Source organism: Ammospiza nelsoni, chromosome 22 (assembly GCF_027579445.1).
Source record: "Ammospiza nelsoni isolate bAmmNel1 chromosome 22, bAmmNel1.pri, whole genome shotgun sequence".
Classification (NCBI taxonomy): Eukaryota; Metazoa; Chordata; class Aves; order Passeriformes; family Passerellidae; genus Ammospiza; species Ammospiza nelsoni.
Genome location: NC_080654.1, coordinates 3,594,593 through 3,614,614, shown reverse-complemented (window position 1 = coordinate 3,614,614; position 20,022 = coordinate 3,594,593). Strand labels below are relative to the sequence as shown.

General features: G+C 49.8%; 1 protein-coding gene across 3 annotated transcripts in view; it reads right to left on the bottom strand.

The window, feature by feature from the left end:
• The window catches only part of CAMTA1 (calmodulin binding transcription activator 1), a 241,005-nt gene extending 224,438 nt beyond the window's left edge, over positions 1 to 16,567 (bottom strand). For 2 of the 3 annotated variants that reach the window (XM_059487707.1, XM_059487702.1), the window contains exon 1: positions 16,473 to 16,567. In XM_059487707.1, coding sequence (XP_059343690.1) covers positions 16,473 to 16,539 — 67 coding nt within the window. In that variant the 5' untranslated portion in view covers positions 16,540 to 16,567. Of the gene's footprint in view, positions 1 to 6,657; positions 6,775 to 16,472 lie in introns of those variants that run through there. The other variant, XM_059487703.1, reaches the window with a different exon arrangement.
• Between the last annotated feature and the right edge of the window lie 3,455 nt (positions 16,568 to 20,022).

Sequence of the window (20,022 nt, the reverse complement as noted above, 5' to 3'; positions counted from 1 at the left end):
TACAATGTGTCCTGTTATAATTCAGGATGAAAATGCAAAATTTAAGTTCCATTAGCAATCTTCAAGATTACTTATTAGCAAACCAGAAACTCGTGTAGAATTAAGAAAGTGTAAGTATTATAAAGTTCATGGAAAGTTCCACATTAATTATACCACATAAACCCTTCGTCATTTTATGGGTTTCTTCATGCTCCTTGCACTTTATCCTCCCAAGGGATGCACCACGGGCCATAAAACTTTGAAGTGCACAACAGCAAATCACACAGAGTCTCTGCTCTACCCCCACTCTCCAAACAACCCCTTACCCCCTTTTCTTTTTCTTTAACTGGTTCTTAAATCTTTGGTGATCCTGGAAGTGAAATTAGACCTGCAGCCCCATTAACTACTACAGTTTGCCTATAAAACATGTAATTAGAAAATAAAGAAATGCCAAAAGGATGTTCATCAGCTGGTGATCTGCAGACAGGTCTATTCTGGAAATAAATAACACAAGTGAGCCATAAACTCATAAACACAAGTTTTATAAAGCCATTATTATGAAATAATAACTTAGGGCTGGTCATCTCCTTAACTACCTCCAGAGAGGGAAGAGGTGTTTAAACATTACAAATGGGAACTTTAGTACAAAATAAACTACTAAAATCTCAATATCATGCTTATTTGGGAAAGGGGCAACCATCCAGCTGATCCCACCACCACTGACCAACCACTGAGGTGGCAGAGTTTCAGCCCTACAGTGCAAAAGTGGCACCACAAAAACACAGTGCAGAGGCCACCACAGTCACTCAGTCACTTACTGACCTCCAGACAAATCCAACCAACTCCATCTGGAAGAAATAAATGCAAGGAATGACTCCTGATCCAAACAGCTGCAGGACTGCCATGCTATTTCTCACAGTTAAACTTCAATCCTGGCATCTTCCATCCATAAACAAGCAGCAACAGAAGCAAACCCAACAGCTCTTGGTCTGTTTGCTAGAAATATTTGTATCATTACAGTAGTAAATCTCTTGGCAACAAAAGCAGATTTCTAAATATCAATCAAGGGTGGCTAAGAGAAGATAACCAGGTCCAGCTCTGCAGTGCTGCTGTCTCAGCAGGGCTCTGCTGGATGCCAGCACTCGGTCACACACTGGCTGAGCCAATGCATTCCCAGGCCACCAGCACGGGATGCAGCCCAGGGCTGAGGGGAGGACCAAGGAAAGATTAAGCAGTTCAGACAAAGGTAAAAATATACAAAAGGAGCAAAAAGGCCAACACAAACCAGCATGTGTATGGCCATGACTGCTGCCTGCATGGATTAAGTGAGGAAAGAAAAACCCAGAAATTATGAGGAGGGAATCACAGGAATGGTGGGAGTATGAAAGATGAACAACAAAACAATTTTCCTCTAGAAGTTACTGAATCTAGCCTTAGTGCCTTGGAATATTTGGGATAAATACTTGTTGCTATGACAAACTCTACAAACAATTCTAAAACCATAAGAAACACAAATATAGCTAAAGCTGCTGTTGTGCATCAGTGGCCCAGTTCTCCCCACCAGTAACGTGCTACACCAAAGTCCCTCTGTCCTTTTCACATAGCATAAAGTTTCCTGACATTTTATAACTAAATTCAGTGTGAACACCAGTGCAAATGGTGCCTTTTGGGGAAGGGTTGAGAGCCAAATTTTCCCCAATGAAGGCCCACACACTGGCTGAGGGCTGGGTGACACAATCACCCACAATCACAATCATTTCTTGTGCCATACGCTGTGCCCTGTGCAACCTTTCTGAGTCTACTTTCCCCCACCAGCAAACCAAGCTCCTCTTTCCCTCTCCCACCTAGGCAGGCTCCAAGCACTTGCTAATAGAGCAAGAGAATTCCTTTACAGTCAGAAGGTGCATACAAGGACCTAGTCTAAAAGTAAACTTTCGGAATGTTCAAGCAGTGTAGTTGCTGCAGCCTCTCCTTGCAGCTCCTCATGCTCACGCCTGATTTTCACCACTTTGCTGCTAAATCTGACAAGTGCACCAGAATGATGAAACCATTGCTCACCACCACCACCAACTTTGGTTGAGACATGTCATCAATTCCTTCACCCCTTGGTTTTCACTAAAATTGCATCATCAAATTCAATGGCAATGAAGCCAAGGAGGAGTGGATATTACTGGCCAGGTCTAACAAAAAAATCAACCATCTTTTTATTCAGTTTCCAATACTACAGCTGCTCTCAACAATACAACACATTTCCCTGAAGTCTTCAAATATTGGCTAAGGCCAGGGCAGTCGCTTACTCTGACCCTACATGCTGGCAGACACCAGCAATAGATATTTTCACTTTGTATTTTTGTACCACAAAGAGTTTGAGTTTGGAAACCCACCCGGAGAGCTGGCTGGAAAAACCCAGCCCCCTGAACCAAAGTGTGTAATGTGAACAGAAGGACAGTGAGCACTCCATGTCCCATGAGGACAGTCTGCTGTCATTCACCCAGTGCCATGACTGCACACAGAGGCCCTTCAGCATCGCCCTGGCAATAGGGTGGGTGCCATACCCCAAAGGACTGCTGTACCCCAAAGGCACCAGCACCCCAGAAAAGCCTGGCTTTACAAACCCACAGGGTTTTACACAGCAATAACACAACACAGGGCTGCCAGGAGCCAAGGAAGGTGAAAACAGGACACAAAGCAAGGGGAGAAAACTACAAAGCAAAAACTCAGCAAGGTGTGGAAGCGGAAGCCCGGGAACACCGAAGCTGCAGGAAGCTGCTGGAAGCACTGCATTCCAATTAACCAGCCCGGGATTCCACAAGCACTGCACCCAGCCTTGTTTCACTCCCTGGAAATATTTGGGTTTGTTGGTTGGGGGTTTTTTCCTTTCAGAACATGGGGCTTACTGAAGCAGAGACAGAGGGACACTGAAAAATAAAGGTCACATTCCAGCTCCCTCTTTCTGAAGCCTCTCTGGACAGAGGGAGGATAGCTACTGCCCCTTGCTCCAACAACATCTACCAATATAAGGAGGTCTTTGTAAGTGCCATTTAAGACCACTAGTAATGTAAGGTCAGCACTGACCTTAAACTTAAATTAAAATTTAAAGGTATCCATTTCAACCGTACTTTTACATCATTATTTCACTACATCACCTACTGATACAGAAAATTAAATCTGAGTTAATACATCTCCAGGAAGGTTTCCTGCATATGTAGCTTTAAAACTGACAAAAATAAAGCAAAAAACCTTTAAGCCAAAGTAATTGTGAAAATCATTAACAAGAAGAGATGCAGAACTAAATTTAAAAATCAAGAGTTTTAAACAAGCTCTAAGCCTTACATCAGGAATAACACGATTGTAGTACCAAAAGTACGCAAAAAACCGACCTCGCAAATATACAGTTCCTCCTGTTTGGAAAAAGGGAATGAAGCCCACTCCCTGAACCTGTCCTGCTGGCTGACAGCCCATGAAGAGGGTCTAGAAACTTCACCAGGAGACAGTTTGCTTGCAATTCTGACAACAGAAATTTTGGTAAAATCCCAACGCTGAGATTCAGCAAAAATCCTGGGGCAAGGAGTGGACTGAGCCGAGCGTCAAATGCTGCCTCCTCCCCGCTACAGTCAGATCCTGCAGCACACAACCCCAGCACGCCCTAAGTTCAGGTTTGTTTAAGTAATAAAACCTCAGGTAACACTTTTGCAAAGGAAGTATTTTGCTGTTTAACAACCAAATCCGGAATGTTTTGTTTTCAAAAGGGTATTGTTCCCCACATAGTCCCCCCAAAGCCGCTAACATCTGAGGTTCCACATCTCTTCAGTCAGCCCAGCCACCAATACCCTCAGCTCAGGAGCTGCTGGGAGAAAGACCATCTCCTTCTGCCGTCCCACCTATGACCCTGCCTCAACTGACAGAAAATTCAACAACTGCACGGAACCGAACTCAGCGCATAACAAAATTACGGGCCCCACGCAAAACACACGGGCACTACTCTCTGCAAAGCTCTCCTGGCTGTGAGAACACAAAATTAAAAGGTTGCCTGTGTACATTCTTCCCCTTTTGAACTTTAAATAAGAAAAAGGAAGCTTTTAAAAGGACACCCCCCCTTAGCACCCCCTGATCAAGTTAAGAGCTATCAGAGCTGCCAAGATGGCACCGCCAAGGGTCAGTCCTCCCGGCTCAGCTCAGATGCACAGAACACAGCAGGAACTACAAAACCCACAAACCCTCTGCTGCAGGATGGCAAGAGCCGCTCGGTCACTCTACCAGCCTCATCCTGCCCGAGGAAACCAGAAAAGATGAAACTCACCCGAGTTCTCCAAGCCGTGGAACTCTCTCCTGCAGCCAAGGGACAGCGGCGCCAGCCTCATTCCAAACCTCAACAACTCCCGCCGGGGATCTCCCGCTGCTCCCGGAGCACAAGGAGCCCCGAGGGCAGCTCGGCAGGGAGCTCCAGAGCCCGGCAGGTCCGCAGAGCCGTGTGCTGCTGCTGCTCAGAGGCTCCTCGCTGCTGCAGGGGGGATGGAGCAGGCGGCTCCCCAATGGAAGAAGCGCCGGCCCGCGAGCTGCCATTTACATCCGCTTTTAACTCATTGAAGTAACTCAAATCTAAAGCAAGTTGTGTTCTCTCCTCCAGCACCTGCACTACTGGTGAAACGCTCTGCTTGAATCATGCCTTAAAAGCATTCCCATTTAAGTTTCTGACAGGTGGAGTTTAGGTTTAAGGAATGAATGGTTTATATGCCGTCTCCTTGAAAATCCACCGCAAAAGTAGGTCAGCGGGGGAGCAGCTCTGTGACTTCGTACGAGAACACCCCGGGCGCCGGTGCCGAGCCGGGGTTTGCTCCGTTGCCACCCCCGCGATGCTCGGCACGGGCACGGAGCAGAGACAGCGGAGACACCGGACGGCAGCGCCGGGCACAGCGGGCGCCTCGCTGGCAGCTCCTGCACTGCCCTGCTCCAAAGAGCCAACACGGCTGCCCAGCACAGACACACCTCACCCGCCGCCCCCCGAAACCATTTACCGAGACCAAACATGACAAAAGTTGCGGTAAATAATAAGCGGAAAGGACAAGTTACCTTCCCGACCAGCGAGCACTGACCTGCCTTGTCCGTAGAGCCGCAGCCTCACAGGGCTGAGCACACTGAAACCTGCGCTTTACACAGGAAAAATCCATCGCACCTTGGCACAGGAAACCCGAAAAGTGAATCGAACCCGACTGTGCTTTAGTGGCAATACTGTCACCCCCAAGAGAACGAAAACGTCACAATGTGAGCCAGGAGTCCAGGTGAACGCTCGCTGTTCTCGCTCACACCCCTGTTAGCCAGGTGGCATTTCACTACTTGTGCGCAGTTAATCATGTACTTCAACGCAAGTGAGAAAAGAATGAAGCCCGACGTTTCCCAGACCAAAGCAAAGATCAAATTAATGGATTTGGGAACATCAAAGAGATCAGTAAAAGATGAAGCCAACAACACTCAAAATCACCTCTACTACTTAAATTTTAGATTTCTGCAGAGCCTTTGAATTTCACAGCGCAATCAAAACTCAAACCTATGCCCAGGGGGCTCTACAGCCACCAAGAAACAATCAAAAAATCATATTACCAAAGCAATCTGAGAAAAAAAAAATCTAGAAAAAAAGGTGGGATAAGAACCCTTGAATTCTATTAAGGGGTTTCCCAGTAAAGAATACAAATGGGTTCCAGACGAGGATGTACATGTGCTGTGGCGAATAAAGAAAAAAAAATCCTTATTACTTACTACTAACCACCGTTCCTTGAGGTGCCCAACTACAACCAGGCCAATCCCTGGGGTGTTGGCACGTTCAACCGGATTTGGGCAGGGGACGTGAACTGCCCTCCGCTCTCTCCTCCCGCCCCTGTAAAATGGAGGCGCCGACACCGGTACCGGCCGCGACCACCCGACCGGCGGGGTCCGGGCTAGCACCGCTGCCCGAGCCAGCCGGGACAAACTTACCCCAAATAACGCGAAATATCCAGCCCGCCTCCCGCCGAACCGGGGCCACGGCCCCGCTCCCGCCGGGCCGGGGGCAGGAGCGGCAGCAGAGCGGCGCTTCCCCCTTGCGGACGCGCCGGCCCCGCTCCCGCCGCGCCGGCAACTTTCGGCCTCAGTCGGGCGCCCCGAGGCTCCCGGCGGGGCCGGGCCCGCGCCGCGTTCACCTTCGCGCCCGCCGCTGCGCCCGCCCCCGGCCCGCCCGCGGCGCGGAGGCCCCGGTCTGGCGGGGCCGTGGCCAAGGCCACCGAGCTTCCGACGGGCGCGCGCCCGCGAGGCACGTGCGCCGCCGCCGCGGGGGGGGCGGCGGGGGCGGCCCGGCCCGGCCGTGGCGAGCGGCGGCCCCGCGCCGGCCGCGCCGCCGGGGCCTCCATGTTGGCGGCGGGCGGGCACGTGCCGGCGGGCGGCGGGAGGCGGGACCGGGCCCGGCCCGGCCCGGCTCGGCCGCCGCGGCCCCCGCGCCACGCGGCCTTCCCGCCGCACATGGCCCGCCGGCCCGGCCCGACCCGGCCCCGCGGGGGCGCCGCCGCCGCAAACTTCGCGCCGCGCGGCCCGGCCTGTGCCGCCGCCACCGCCCCGCGGCGGGGCCGTGGCGGGGGGCGGGGGCGGCCCAGCGGGCAGGCCCGGCGCGGGGCCCGGCGCGGGGCGGGGGCGGCCCGGCCGCGTTCTCACCTTCCGGCTTGTTTTCGGCGGCCATTTCCCCTCCGCGCGCCACATCCTCCTCCGCCTCCTCGCGACCGGGACCAGGCGCGCGCCGCCTCCTCCCGCGCCGCCGCCGGCCCGGCCGCCCCGCGCGCACCGCGCACGCCCCGCGCCTCCCATTGGTCAATCTGCCGCACTGACATCCCCGGTGGCCAATCGTGGCAGGCCGGGGGCGGGTCCCCGGAGGGGATGGGCGCGATGGACACGGCGCCCCGCCAATGGCAGTGCCGCAGCGCTTCAGTGGCATGCGCCTCAGCCATTCACCGACGGCGCTGGGCGGGCCAGCGGGGGCGGGACGGAACGCGTGATCGACGGCCGCAGCAGCCACTGGAGAGCCGAGATCACGCAACTGACGGCCGCCGGGACCAATCGCCCCGCGGGGGAGGCGGGACTAAGCTGCTGACGCACGGTGCCGCGCGCGCCGGCGGCCAACGAGCGGTGCCGTCCGCCAGAATGACAGCGCGGGGCACCAATGGGGCGCACGGCCCGGCCGGCCGGCAGCGGCCCCGGCCCCGCCCATTGGCTGCGCGCGGCCCCGGCGGGCACCGCCCCCCCCCGCGCCCGGTGACCCCAAACAAAGGCGGCGATTGGCGCGGCCGCCAGTCCCGCCCGGCGGAGCCGCCCCGCCCCGCGCACCGGAGCCCAGGCTGCACCGAGAGAGCCAAATTACCCCCGCCGAGACGCCCCGGGGCCGTGCTGTGAGAGGCGCCGCCTGCCACCCGCGTGTGTCACCGCCCTCAGTAACTGTCCCGGTCAGAGGGGCTGCCCCGCTGGGCTGGGCACGGAGGTGCCGAGCCCCCAGAGCGGAGAACGCTCCGGGCCGGGGCAGCTCCCGGCTCTGCCCCGTTTCTAAGCGGCGGACGGAGCCCGGAGCTGTTTCCCTGCCCTGACCGGCTGCCCCGAGGTGCATAGTTTGTCTATCTCCCCATTTTTCAGTAGTGCTCAATGTTCGGGGTGCTGTAGGCCCTCTTCCACAGCGTTCCGGGGTGCTCGGGTGGAACAGGCGTTCTTGGCACTGTGCGGGGAGAGGAGGATTTGTGATTTGCAGAGAGAACCAAGTTATGAGACGTTAAGGGTTTGAGAGAGTCCTGCCCATCCCCTGGGCACAGTTTGTGTGAGAGTGTCACAGATCCCACTCAGCATGGGATGCACGGACTCAGGGGGCTGTGAAGGGGTTGGAAGCATCAAGGAAATCGCTCTGTCCTTCTCAAACGTGACGTGCCCCAAGGAGTGGCATGTCCTGGCCTGGCTGAGTCTGCCCCATCCATCAAAGCTTGATGAGCACGGGCACTTCAGCCTCCTTGAGCAGAGCCCTGCAGAGCTGGACCACAGCTAATGCCTGCACAATGCAAACCAAGACTGCAGCGGTTGTTTCCTTTGATGTGCGTGACTAAACACACAAAAAGGATATTTTCCCTTAGATCCTCCTGGGAGCAGAACTTCTTTAGAAAGACCTGTTGGTGCTTTGGCTTTGCTAAGGACCGAAGCTGTTTCCAAGCCCAGACGAAAGGAGGATGGTGTGATGGGCCTCTTCTAAGACAGAAGAAAGGAAAATTCCTTTTTCCTATTTTCAGCAGCTGCTAATCTCGTGGAGCGTGAAAGGCACATTGATGAAGAGGCTCCAGAATGACAGGCTCACTCCCGACGGTCAGAAAGCTCATCTGGTACAATGTCCTATAAATACCCACAAATACCAATGCAGCCACAGGATCAGCTAAGCCAGTTGTTTCCTTCAGCACATCAAAATATGCTGGAAATGGAAACTTTTCTATTTGCCACACTGGCAAAGAACTACCATTTTCTTGATGAATTCTAGGGAATTTATGTCTCTCCTTGGTTATTCTTCCAAGGCAATCCATATGCTTAGCAGAGACATGATGTGGCCATGCAGTTGTTGTTGTACTTCATAGTTTGCATTATAGCAAAATATAGTATCAGACTAACAGAGGTGCTGAGGGACAGGAAGCAAATTCCTGATGCAAGTCAGGGACCTTTGGTTGATGCCCCACAGAGGTGTGGAGGGCCAGTCCATGCTGAATTCCTCCCCAGGGCTCCCCTCAGAGTGGCAGGTGCTGGAGCCCCTATGGACAGACCTGCTTTACCACTTCTTCAGCAAGAAATGGGCACCTGGCTCAGCCAAGGAGCACAGCCCACAGCGCTTCTGCCCCTGGAACATCAGGCCAGCATTCCTGGGCAGCTTGAGTTTCCATGTGGGTATCCAGGCAAGAACAAGTAATGACAAGAGATGAGAGAAAGGATGGGACCAACACTGACACAGCTCCTCACTGGTACCAAACACAGGGATGCTGGAGAGCTGTTGGGTTTGTTTTCCCAACTCCTCCATGCAAACACACAGCAAGTTCTGCCACAGACAGCCTTCCTGTTCTTGCCAGGGAAACTGGCACAACCATTCATTCCAGTTGCAGCACTCACTGACACCCTTTGGACAGATAACTGTGGGACTCTACATGGGTCACATCACCCTGACATCACCCACAAACTAAATGAGATGCCAAGTTAGCTCTGTGTACATCTGTCTCTTCCCTCCAAGGCTTGAGCAGTTCCTTCTGTGCTTGTATGGCTCATTAAAGCAACAAGGTCCACGCTCTGGGAGACGAGGTTGTTCAGGACTCTGCCTGCCTTCTCCTGGCCTGCCCAGCCTGGGGACACAGGCAGTGCTGCTGCACTAACTGGGGACAGCTCCACTGCCAGGACTGACACAACCACCCTGACTCCACAGCAGTGTACACCCTGCTCTAGCACGTGTCTTTGGAAGCACTGCTTGGCTTTCCAGATCCTTCCTGGTCTGTAAACAATGAGAATTTGTGTGCATGAGCATGAATAAAGCATTTTTAAGGGGTTACTGAAGCAGTGTATAAACTCTGCTCCATCTAGATAATGAACTCATTCTCCTCCTCAGCATAAGGTTTTCTACCAGGAGACACAAACCCCTAGTGAACTGACTCTCCCACACCTGAAGTTACCTAATGTTAGGTGTGATTTCTGTACACACAGGTTGCTACAGCAATATATAGGTAATGTTCACACACAGGTTACTAGAGCACTGTGACCTGTGTAACACCAGAGATACTAAATGGGGAGTTTTTCATCCAGCATGCCAGCAAAGCCCCAAATATTTTCATTTCATTGCTGTGTAATAAAATGATAAGAAAGAAGCCATTTGAATTGAAGTGCTGCTGGTATCTTTGAAGTTCCCCAGCTGCCACTGTTTAAAACTCAGAGCAATTGTTATTAAGGCACAGAGTTACTGAACTGCACAAGACTCTGTGCATGGATGGTGTGGGATAAACTTGCTCACTGTTACCTTTCCAGGGGCACAAGCACAGACCAACATCCAGCTGATAAGCAGCAAGAGAGGAGATGTGCCAGGAGTTTGTGCTGTCTGAATCATGAATAATTTTTATCAGCACACTGATAAAAGCCAATGCTATGCTGGTGATTGGTGTCTGGGTTGGTTTTATTAAAAGGGAGGTGAAATACCAAGTTCTTTCAAAATTCTTAATTGTCAATCCATGGCAGATGTGGGTCTGGCTTGGTTAATTAGGTTAATGTGATGATTTGGCATAGTGAGCTATATGCAGAAGTAAAAGTGTTAAGGATATATTCAAATATCCTGTTATGGATATTCAGCAAATTACACATTGCTGTTGCTATGGCAAACAGCACAAAGGAAAACAGTTCAGACAGGTTTAATAGCCATAATGACAATGCTGGAACCCCATTTCTTGTGAATTGTTTGCACAAAGTTACTTCATTATTTAGAAGCAAGGAATGCCAAGTGTTTTCACAAAAATACTCTCAAGTGTGAGAAGAGATGATTAGAAATACCTCACATGATAGAAATGAAATGGTTTTGTCCTTTACTCTCTCCACATACAGAATCTAAAGGTGTTTCTTCTAGGAATAAACCCAAGACTTAACCAAGACAATGTGTGTGGACAAACCCACTCTTACAACATGTGATGTACAACTGCCAATTCCAAGGCTTAGCGAATACAGGTAAGTATTCCAAAACATGCACTTCTTCCAAGAGGTTCTCCAAAGAAATATACTTCACCTAATGCTCCAAGTAACTTCTCCAATTTTATGTGGGGAAGTTGAAGAGAATATACATTACCAGGAACTAAGGATGCTGGACTCAGAATGGACAAAAGCACATAATTCCCTAGAGGAGAATGAGCTCAGTCCCCTTCTACACTATGGGCTTTGACTCCATCATTTTTGCCATTCCTTCTGCAGCTCTGAGCCCATTTGTTTCCCTCAGAAATACAAAGACTACACTCAAACCACCTCTAGTTAAACTCTGCTGGCTACAGGAAATGAAGTACAACTCCAAAGTCCCAGCTCCTTTAAGGGACTCAGAGGAAAGATGGTTTTGCTGTGCAAACCCCTGTAAAGAGTTTGTGGATATTTTTACCAGTAGCCTCAACACAAAATAGAGCATTTACCTGTTTAACCAAGAACAGAACTAACAATGCAGCTGCTCTACAGGGGCACCAGCTCCAAAAGGACAGACATGGGTGCCAAAAGCCAGTGCCAGGCAGAAGATGCCACCATTCCCAACCCACTGTCCCTGCAGCCCTTGGCCTTTTCTCCCTGTGAGACAGCCTGGGCTCTGCCTCCACTTTGCTCCCAGTGCCACTAAGAAAGTAGCAATCATTTTGCCCTAATATTCACCCATGAGCCAGTTAGAGGAGGAAAAAAAAATGAAATATGAGGTAAATTAAAGCTTCCAACTAAGGGGATTTACCAGTAAGTCACCATAAAATTCAGATAATTTATTTTTTCAATTCTGCAGCAACTTTCTCCAATTCATTTGGATTAGCTATTAGAAATTATGTCTCAAAAATTAAAGAAAATGTCTATTGACCACTATATCAAATTCTAATTTTAGCCAGGGAAAAAAAGAATAATTAGGCTGTGATTTACTCTGGTAGTCAACTTACATTAACAATTTTCCCCCATGTTTTTGTAATTCTGGCAAAATCAAATAATATATATAGTACTCATATATGCTGGGCTAGATTTAGTGAAGACAATTTCCTACACTACATCCAGGACATTTCTCTTTGCTTTCTGTTCTAATAAGACAATCAAGTTGTTCTGTGTGAGGAGGGAATGTGATTGTCATGCGTGGCCTCCTCGGTTGGAATTTTAGTGCGGTCTTCAATGAGGATGGAAGGATTAGTTTTTAATTTCTTTTAAGCTGTCATCCTCCTTTAACAAGCTGCATAGCATGCCTGCTCTCTGGGAATGGTTCACCCCATATCTTAACCCTTCTTCCCAGGGATAAAGTGTAAATCCTGCAAACTCTCAGTGCCAGAAGCCATCAAGCAGTGTTGGCTCTGCAGTGGATGCACAGCTCCCAGCTCAGCACAGTGAGTTTGGGGTTGGATCCCTAGCTACAGCTGGAACAAATCAGGAAAGGTGTTTAAGATCCCTAAAGTTGTGTTCCTGCTTTTTAATAAGTACCTCTCCCAACTCCTCTAGAATTGGAGTGCTGTGTACATTAACTGAATAAACAGGGATCTGGGAGCCAAAGCAGTCACCAAGGTATGAAAGTGTCAGCCCCAGGCACTGAGAGCAGAACAATGAGGAAGGGAAGACAACAAAGGAAGAACAACAGGACAACCAAAGGAAGTAGAACTAGTGATGGTAACAGAGGCAGAAGGTGCTCAAAATCACATGGATTCCAAAAGCAGAAGCCAGAGGCAAATTCAAATTTACCTGAGTCAGTTTGCTCAGACAGCACCACCCCAGCACTGCCCATTGCCCAAAACCCCATCCAAGTCTGTCCTGTGATTCCCTCAGGGAGCATCATTAACCCACAGAGCACTTGAGCTTTCAATTAAAAAGCATCATTGCTGAAAGCATTATCCCAATCTTTAAAGGACTCCATCCCAATTGGGCTCTGCCCTGTTATAAATTTACAATGAGAAGGAACTTCCCTGACTTTTCCTTTTCCATTCATTATTTATGAATATGTAAACCAAATGGAAAAGTAATCCCAGTGTTACAAACTGGAGTCACTCATGCTTTGCTCCCAGTGGCACCATGGCAGAGCAGCTGCTCCAGTTCTCTTGGGGTGCCCAACAGTGCCTTATCACACAACACTTCTTATAGGCAAAAATGATTGGTTTAATATTTTCTTACTTGTTTTAGCCACAGAGCAGTTTCTTTCTAGGTCTGCTTAAACCTTGTCTAACCTTTAAGACTATTCTTTCCCATGTGACCCATGAGAGTTGTACAAAATGAGAAATATATCCAAACAGTAGCTGCAGAAAATACACAGAAATAACTTGTTTTCACTGAGATGAGTTCATTTGTGAGTTCTGACTTTCCCCTGAACTTCCTCCCCTGAAGGACTGGAACAGTAATACCAGTACAATAATACTCTTTCTCCTGAAGTGGAGTAAATCAGTTCCTCACTCTCAGTAGTGAAGTGAAAATTAAGATGAAAAGGAGTATAGAATGTAGAAAACCCCTATTACTCCAGAAATAATACAATTTGCTGCTGATGCTCAGTTGCTAAGATAGGCATGTCAATTATTTATAGAACTTGGGAGTGTGAAAGATGAAGTTTTTCAGCCTGGGACACCACGAAGGTAAAACCAGGAACACAATCCTGTCAGCACTGGCAGACAAGGACAGAATAGGCAAGCACAGAATATTTCTACACAGATTACCTTTTATTGAACTACAAATTGCAAAAGGTCTCTATGAAATGCCACTTTCAGTGTTAAGTGAGCTGTATCTTCCTTTTGACAGTGTCAGTCTGTGTTTAATGTTTATTTAACATTTATCTAAAGGGCCATCTCTGCCAGGGAAACAATGTACAGTAAGTTAGCATAACTTCACCTGAATATTTACAGGAAGCCAAGGATCTTCTCCTGGATCTGTGCTTATGTCCATCAACAGCCTGTCACACACACGGTAAAACCTGCTCCACATGGCCAAACTTTGCCAATAATTTTCACAATCAAAATTCCAATTTATGTTCTCAGTAGTGATATCAAAATTGATCTGCACAAAAGCGTTTCTATGGTTTATAGCAAGTTTGTTGAGAGCAAGTATCTGGATTAAAACTCCCAGGGTTGCAGTGAAAGGTTGTTCATAGATCATCTGAGGAACTAACAGGTACCATTCAAAAACATCCACAATTTCTTGGGGAAAACCAAATAAAACCCCACAGACAAAATCAGAAAACCTTGGAGCCCCAATTTCTAGTAACAGCCATTGATACATGGCACGGCCTTGCTAAAATAAAATGCCTTGGTGGGTCCATGCAATATTCTATCTCAAAGCTGGAGGAACTCTAAGTGCATCTCCTCCTCCTGCCTTGCCTCCAACTCTGAGGGCAAGAGCTTCAAATACAGTGACTAAGAAGTTACAGAAAAGGACTAGCACTGAACTTTCAGATCAAAGGATACAGAGTGATTCACGTTCCTTTCCTGACTGCTTGCGAGACGTGGGCTAAACACCAGCAGTCAGGTGCTCTGGAAAGCTCCTCCTCAGAAAGAGAATTTGAATCAGCAGTGAGGCTACAGGACCCCAAACAATGTGACTCTCCCTTAGACAGGCTCCCTTGCTCAAGAGCTCTGTCAGCCCATGTCACCATGGGGGTGACACACACCACCTTCCACTGCTGCCACTGCTCCCCAGTGCTGCAGGACTACCAGAACAGATATTGCCCATCACTCCCCTGCAACTGAAAACCTGAATGCTGACACTGAGGGAAAAACCAAAAAGCCACAAGCTAGCCCAGCAGGCTACTGTCTGTGCCCAGGGTCACACCAAACACCACGTGCTGGAAGGAAGCAGGAGCAGCGAGGACTTGGCAGCGCCTGAAGCACAACGCCTGCAGAAGTGATTGTGCTGATGCCAGATCTGCTCCTTTTGGAGCTTTCCAGCCACTGCTGAGAGGACAGCACGTGTTGCAATGCTGGAGCTGGCAAAGGCAGTGCTGAGCACAGCTAGTGGCCACTGGCCACCTTAAAGCACCAGCACCATGCGACTGAGCCCAGCCAATGTTTAGCAGCATGAGCAGTAAACTAACAAATCTACTGAGCTCCCAAAACTGCAGCAAATATTGAAAAGCCTCCCTGTTCCACATTTCACCGGGCCTTGTGGGTGCTGTAGCCACCACTGCTCTGTGCTGGCTGGGTGCCAGGGCCCCAAGCAGGGACCAGAGGAATAAGGAATGGCTACATGACCTGGCTCTGGGGAGCCAGCACTCCTGTAGGGACACGGGTCCTGCCAGCACTGGCTGTTCTCCAGTTTTACAGACTCAAAGCTCTCCAGATTGATGATGAAGAATTTTGAAACCCAAAGAGTATAAGAGATTTACATCCAAGTTTATGGAAATAGCTGAAAAATATATCAACAGCCTTCACATACACGTATGCAGAAAAACAACCAACAAAACTATCAAATCACCCAATATATGGATTGACAACAACAGAAACTTGCTAATCACTATTTTTAGTACCCTTAGATTCTCATCTCTGGTGCTAATAAACTAAAAATTATATAACAATGGATTTGAACTGCAGGACAGTTTATACAAGTTAAGACCATTCCAAAAAAGTCAATCAGTGTTTCAGAGTATATTCAGCAGATATTTTGAACACAGGCAGAGCAAAGATCTCTGTCCACGACAGGCTCTTGTCATATCAGGCTGGAAGGCTCCAAGCAGACTAAGAGCTCTGGTTGGCCAAATGGCACAAACACCTGAACTACAGGTAATTCCTCCCTGATTACTGTTTTGAAAACAACATTTCCAGCAGAAACAGTTACATATATGTATCAACCATTAAACAGTACTGACAAAATTCTCTGCTTGTCCCAGAAACACCCTGTGCCTCACACAGCTGCTGCTGGAGAGACGAGAGGCAGGAGCAACAGGCAGATAAATCATCACTGCAAACCTGGAATACTTGCAAGGAGAACATTTGCTTCTGACTTTGGGGGGATTTAAGTCAGCCTGCACAAACAAGCATGAAAACATCCCAAGGAGAGCTACATGACTAATGAAGATTTTCTTGCTCCCCATCAGTTGCTTCAGCCACTTCTGCTGCATAACAAGGCCTTTCTACTGCATGGTGCTCTGCAGGTATGACCAAATCTGCCTCTTCCCTCCCCAAGTCCCCACGTAGACTATCACACCTCCATCACAGAGAGAATTTCATAGAATCAAAGAGCCAATAAGAAGTATTTCCTCTGGGCATCTCTACAGCATTATCACAAAATGCAGTAAAAGCATCAGAGTGGCAGAGAGCGATTCCGCCCTGTCGGTGGCACCTGTGTGTAGAACACTCCCACACTGCAGCCTGTGCACCTGCCTGGGCCATGGCCACAGCAGGACAGCCCACGGCTGGCTGACCAACCCTCTGAGCATCACACTGCCTGCAAATGGACTGGCCCAGTGCAGTCTCATTTCTGGTTTTGCCCTCAGAACAACCACGGCAGCAGAGGTGTTGTGGAGTAAGTGCTGCCCCTGCCAGGGCACACATGCAGGGACAGGGTGGGAAGGATGAGCCCTGTGGGTTGTAGATACATCATGATACAACTTTGGGGAAAACCCGAGCGAAGAGAGAGCAGGTCAGGAGTGAGAGGCGGCACTGGGACTTCATGCAAAACAGAGGAGGAGGGAATTCAGAACACTGAGCTCTGGTTTGAGGGGGTGCGCCGTGTGCCTCGTGAGGAAAGGTACCCCACAAAGTCCCACAGGCTCTGAAATGCACTCAATTAGCTGTTCCTTTTACCTTTTTGTTCTACCCAGCATTTCTTCAAGAGCACTGTCATCTCTGGCTTTGGCATCCTACTCATCATCTATGAATTCATGTTGCCGTTTCCTCCCTGAAAGGAAAAATCCCATAGTCAGTCATTTGCTACACAGAGGAAAGGACAAATCTGACAGTATTTTTGTCACTGTTAAAGTTCAAAGATCACCTTGCTTCTTGAGCAGACAATACTGCAAGTTGTGCTCTGGGCTATGGTGTCATTCAGCCATGATCAATCAGTGTCTGTTCACTCCAGAAACTTACCCCAAATTTACCTGTAAGCAGCTGAAACACTGTCAGTGCCTCAGCTCTGTCTGGAGAGAAGGAGCAGGGCAATGACTCCCTCAGACTAAAAAAATTCCCACAACAACAAGAGAGACTTGTGCCAGGCAAATATCTTTATTTTACTTTAAAACATTCTGAAAGTGTTAATCTATATGAAAGAGAAGCAATACAAGACTGAGCAAGCATGTTTAATGTTAGGGAAGCCTTCACATCACATGAGCCAAATTAAAAATAAGACTAAACACAAGTGTACAAAGCAGAGACAAAAAAAAAAGAAAAAAAATCAATTTTCTCAAAGACATAACATAAGGGACTCCCACAGGGGCCGGCAAATTCTGGAAGGGAGAAGGAGATTATATTTTATGGGAAGAGCTTCAATAAGCATTCTTTTCCCATAAAGCTAGTGATGGAGGATTGTCACTGCTCCATAGACAGCCCGTGCACATTTCAGGACAACAGTAACAGGAAATCAATAGCACCTTTTATATGTGCAAAGACATTATCTCTCTGGACTCCTAATACTAACAAATGGGGCCAAGAAACACCTTTACTAGAATTCAGCAGTCAGCATTACTCTGGCTGAGAACAGAGGGCAGGATGCTGGTCTACACCTTTATATTTTTAGATATTTTTTTTAAAACTAACTCTGCTCAGAGCATCACCCTCGAGTGGTGCCCAGGAGCCCCTGGTGACAGTAGATCACAAGTGTAACGGTGCTGAGCCCTGGTGCTGTCACCCCATCACAGCCATCCCCTCCAGCTGATGCTGCAGCCATTACAGGCAGGAGCTTTGTCAGGGGGTAATTTGACAGCTTTGACAAGCTCGGCTGGATTTATGGCACTTTCTAGTTTTTCCCTCCATTGAGCTGTGATGGAACTAAAGTTAATATTACCAAACCCACTCTGTGAGGGGACAGGTTCCCAGGGCTGAGTCTGTGATGGCAGTCAGTGGGAGAATCTGCTACACTGGATCCCTCAGTGTCCCCTCTGCTATCTCTGGCTCTACCACCACTAGTGAGGCTACTCACAGCTTACTACAGAGCACTGAAGCAGCAGCCACAGTGTCACAGGTCTGACAAACCATGTCCAGCTAAACCTGAGCCCTGGGACTGCTTCTCTTGCTGCAGGGATTGTGCCCACACAGCACCACAAAGCTTCCACCTGCAAGTACCAATGTGGAAGGAGGAATGAATAATGAATATTGCACCCCAAGCCAAGCCTTGGCAAGTTGGTAAAGCACAAACAAGCACTTTTCTTTCTTTTCTTCCTTTTTCTTTTTCCCATCAAATTGCTTTTTGCCATAGATGTTACATTTCCCCTGTTATAATCCAGGGTTTCAAAGAGCTCTCTCTACATCCTTAGAAAGCACAGTTCATATTTAGCTCCCTAAACTCGTATTTCTCTCTTCCTATATTTCCCTGCCAAGATGTGACACCTGTGGAACGTTCCCAGAAAATTCCCCTGAATCATCTGTGATGCAAGGGAACAGCAGCCAGCGTTGGCAACAAGCAGCTGGGTCTTTCAGGAAAGCGTCAGATCAATCTGGTGAGGGGAAGGATCCCCAGTAACTCTGTCACTAATCATCCCCAAGGATCACAGAGCTCCCAAATCTGTTAGAAAAAGAGCATAATTATGACAGGACCAAAATCCATGGGAAATTGAGTTGCCATGGCAACTGGCATCCTCACAACTCTAATCTCCTTTGCGTTCTTGCACAGACTCAATGACTCCTAAACCACGTGGACGAAAAAAAAAAAAACCTGTCTAGCAGGTGGGTTCATTGAGGAAAAGCAGTGCTAGAGGTGCTTCCCTGCAGAACAGACCCATTTCCACATGGTTTCTCAGAAAGGAAGCCTTTGTGCACCTCTTGTTCCAAGCATTGCACCTCACTCACCAGGAGTGCAGAGGAACTGCTATAACATAATCAATATTTCCTTGTTAACTACCCCTGTATCAGAAAAAAAAAACCCTTATTTATTATTAAAACATTCCTGTTTTCAAATAAAAGTGACATGAAGATAAAATCCAAAGCAGACTAGCCGAGTTTTGAAATTGGAATGTGGTTCCCTGCACTGGTGTCAATGAGTGGTTTTCAAACACTCCTCTTTACAGACAGCAGTATCCAAAACCCACTCCAGCATCCCCACACACATATCAGATCCAGCCATTGGGCTTATTTTCCTTCCTGACAGCCTTATCACAGCATTAATACCCAATCTGTCTGTCCACCAGCATGCTTTAAAGGAGGTTTAGGTCCAAAGCTGGGCAGCCCTATTGCTAAAATCTCTGAGCTCTGCACATTTTGGGGCATTTCCCTTCCATTGCGGTACTGGGGAGTTCACCCACCATCAGTGAGGGCAGCACAGCGTGAACCCCAGGGTTCACTGAGGTTCTCAACGCCAAAAGCCAAAGCAGCGCTATTGATCCAAAGGAAACTGCTCCAGATCTGCCGGCGACAAACGAGCACACGCTCTGCCCACGGTGTGCCCTTGTCGCGGGTCTGACATCGCTGAGCTCAGCTGGGCTCGCCTCCGGTGCCGCGCAGCTCTGCCCCGGGACCCTCCGCTGTACCGGGCCGCCCCGCTGCCCTCCGCCAGCCCCGCCGGAGCCGGGGACTCACGGAACAGCGACGGGATGGTGACAGCACGGCTTGGAAATATCCCTCTTGTTACCGGGGAGAGAGGCCTCGGGGCAGCGTCTGCACCGACACGTCCCGTCAATGACCGGGGTGAGCGACTGCGCTTTAGGCAGGTACCGAGGGCCCTACGGCACCGAGACGGGCACCGGCAGAGGAACCGGGACGGGCACCGAGAGAAGAACGGGGCACGGGCACCGGCAGAGGAACCGGGCACGGGCACCGGCGGTCGCGATCGCCCTCCCTCCCGCTATCCCCCCGGAGCGGGGCGGACGGAGGCCCTGGGGCACCCACGACACCGCCACAGCCGCCGCTGGGGTACGGAGCGACCGCGCCGGCAAAGACGCGTCAGAGTGCCGGGGCGAAGAACCAGGAGGACGTGTCCGGAGCGGAGCGCGGCAGGGCAGGCAGGGCAGGCCAGGGCAGGCAGGGCAGGCCGGTGCCGGTGCCGGTGCCGGTCCGCGCTCCCTCCCTCGCTCTCTCGGTCCCTCAGTCCCTCCCTCACTCACCCCTCGCCGCCTCCGCCGCCGCCGCCTCCCGGCTCGCGCGCCGCGCACACGCACGCGCACACGCCGGGGCCGCGCGGGCGCAGGGGGAACGGGCAGGACGGGGG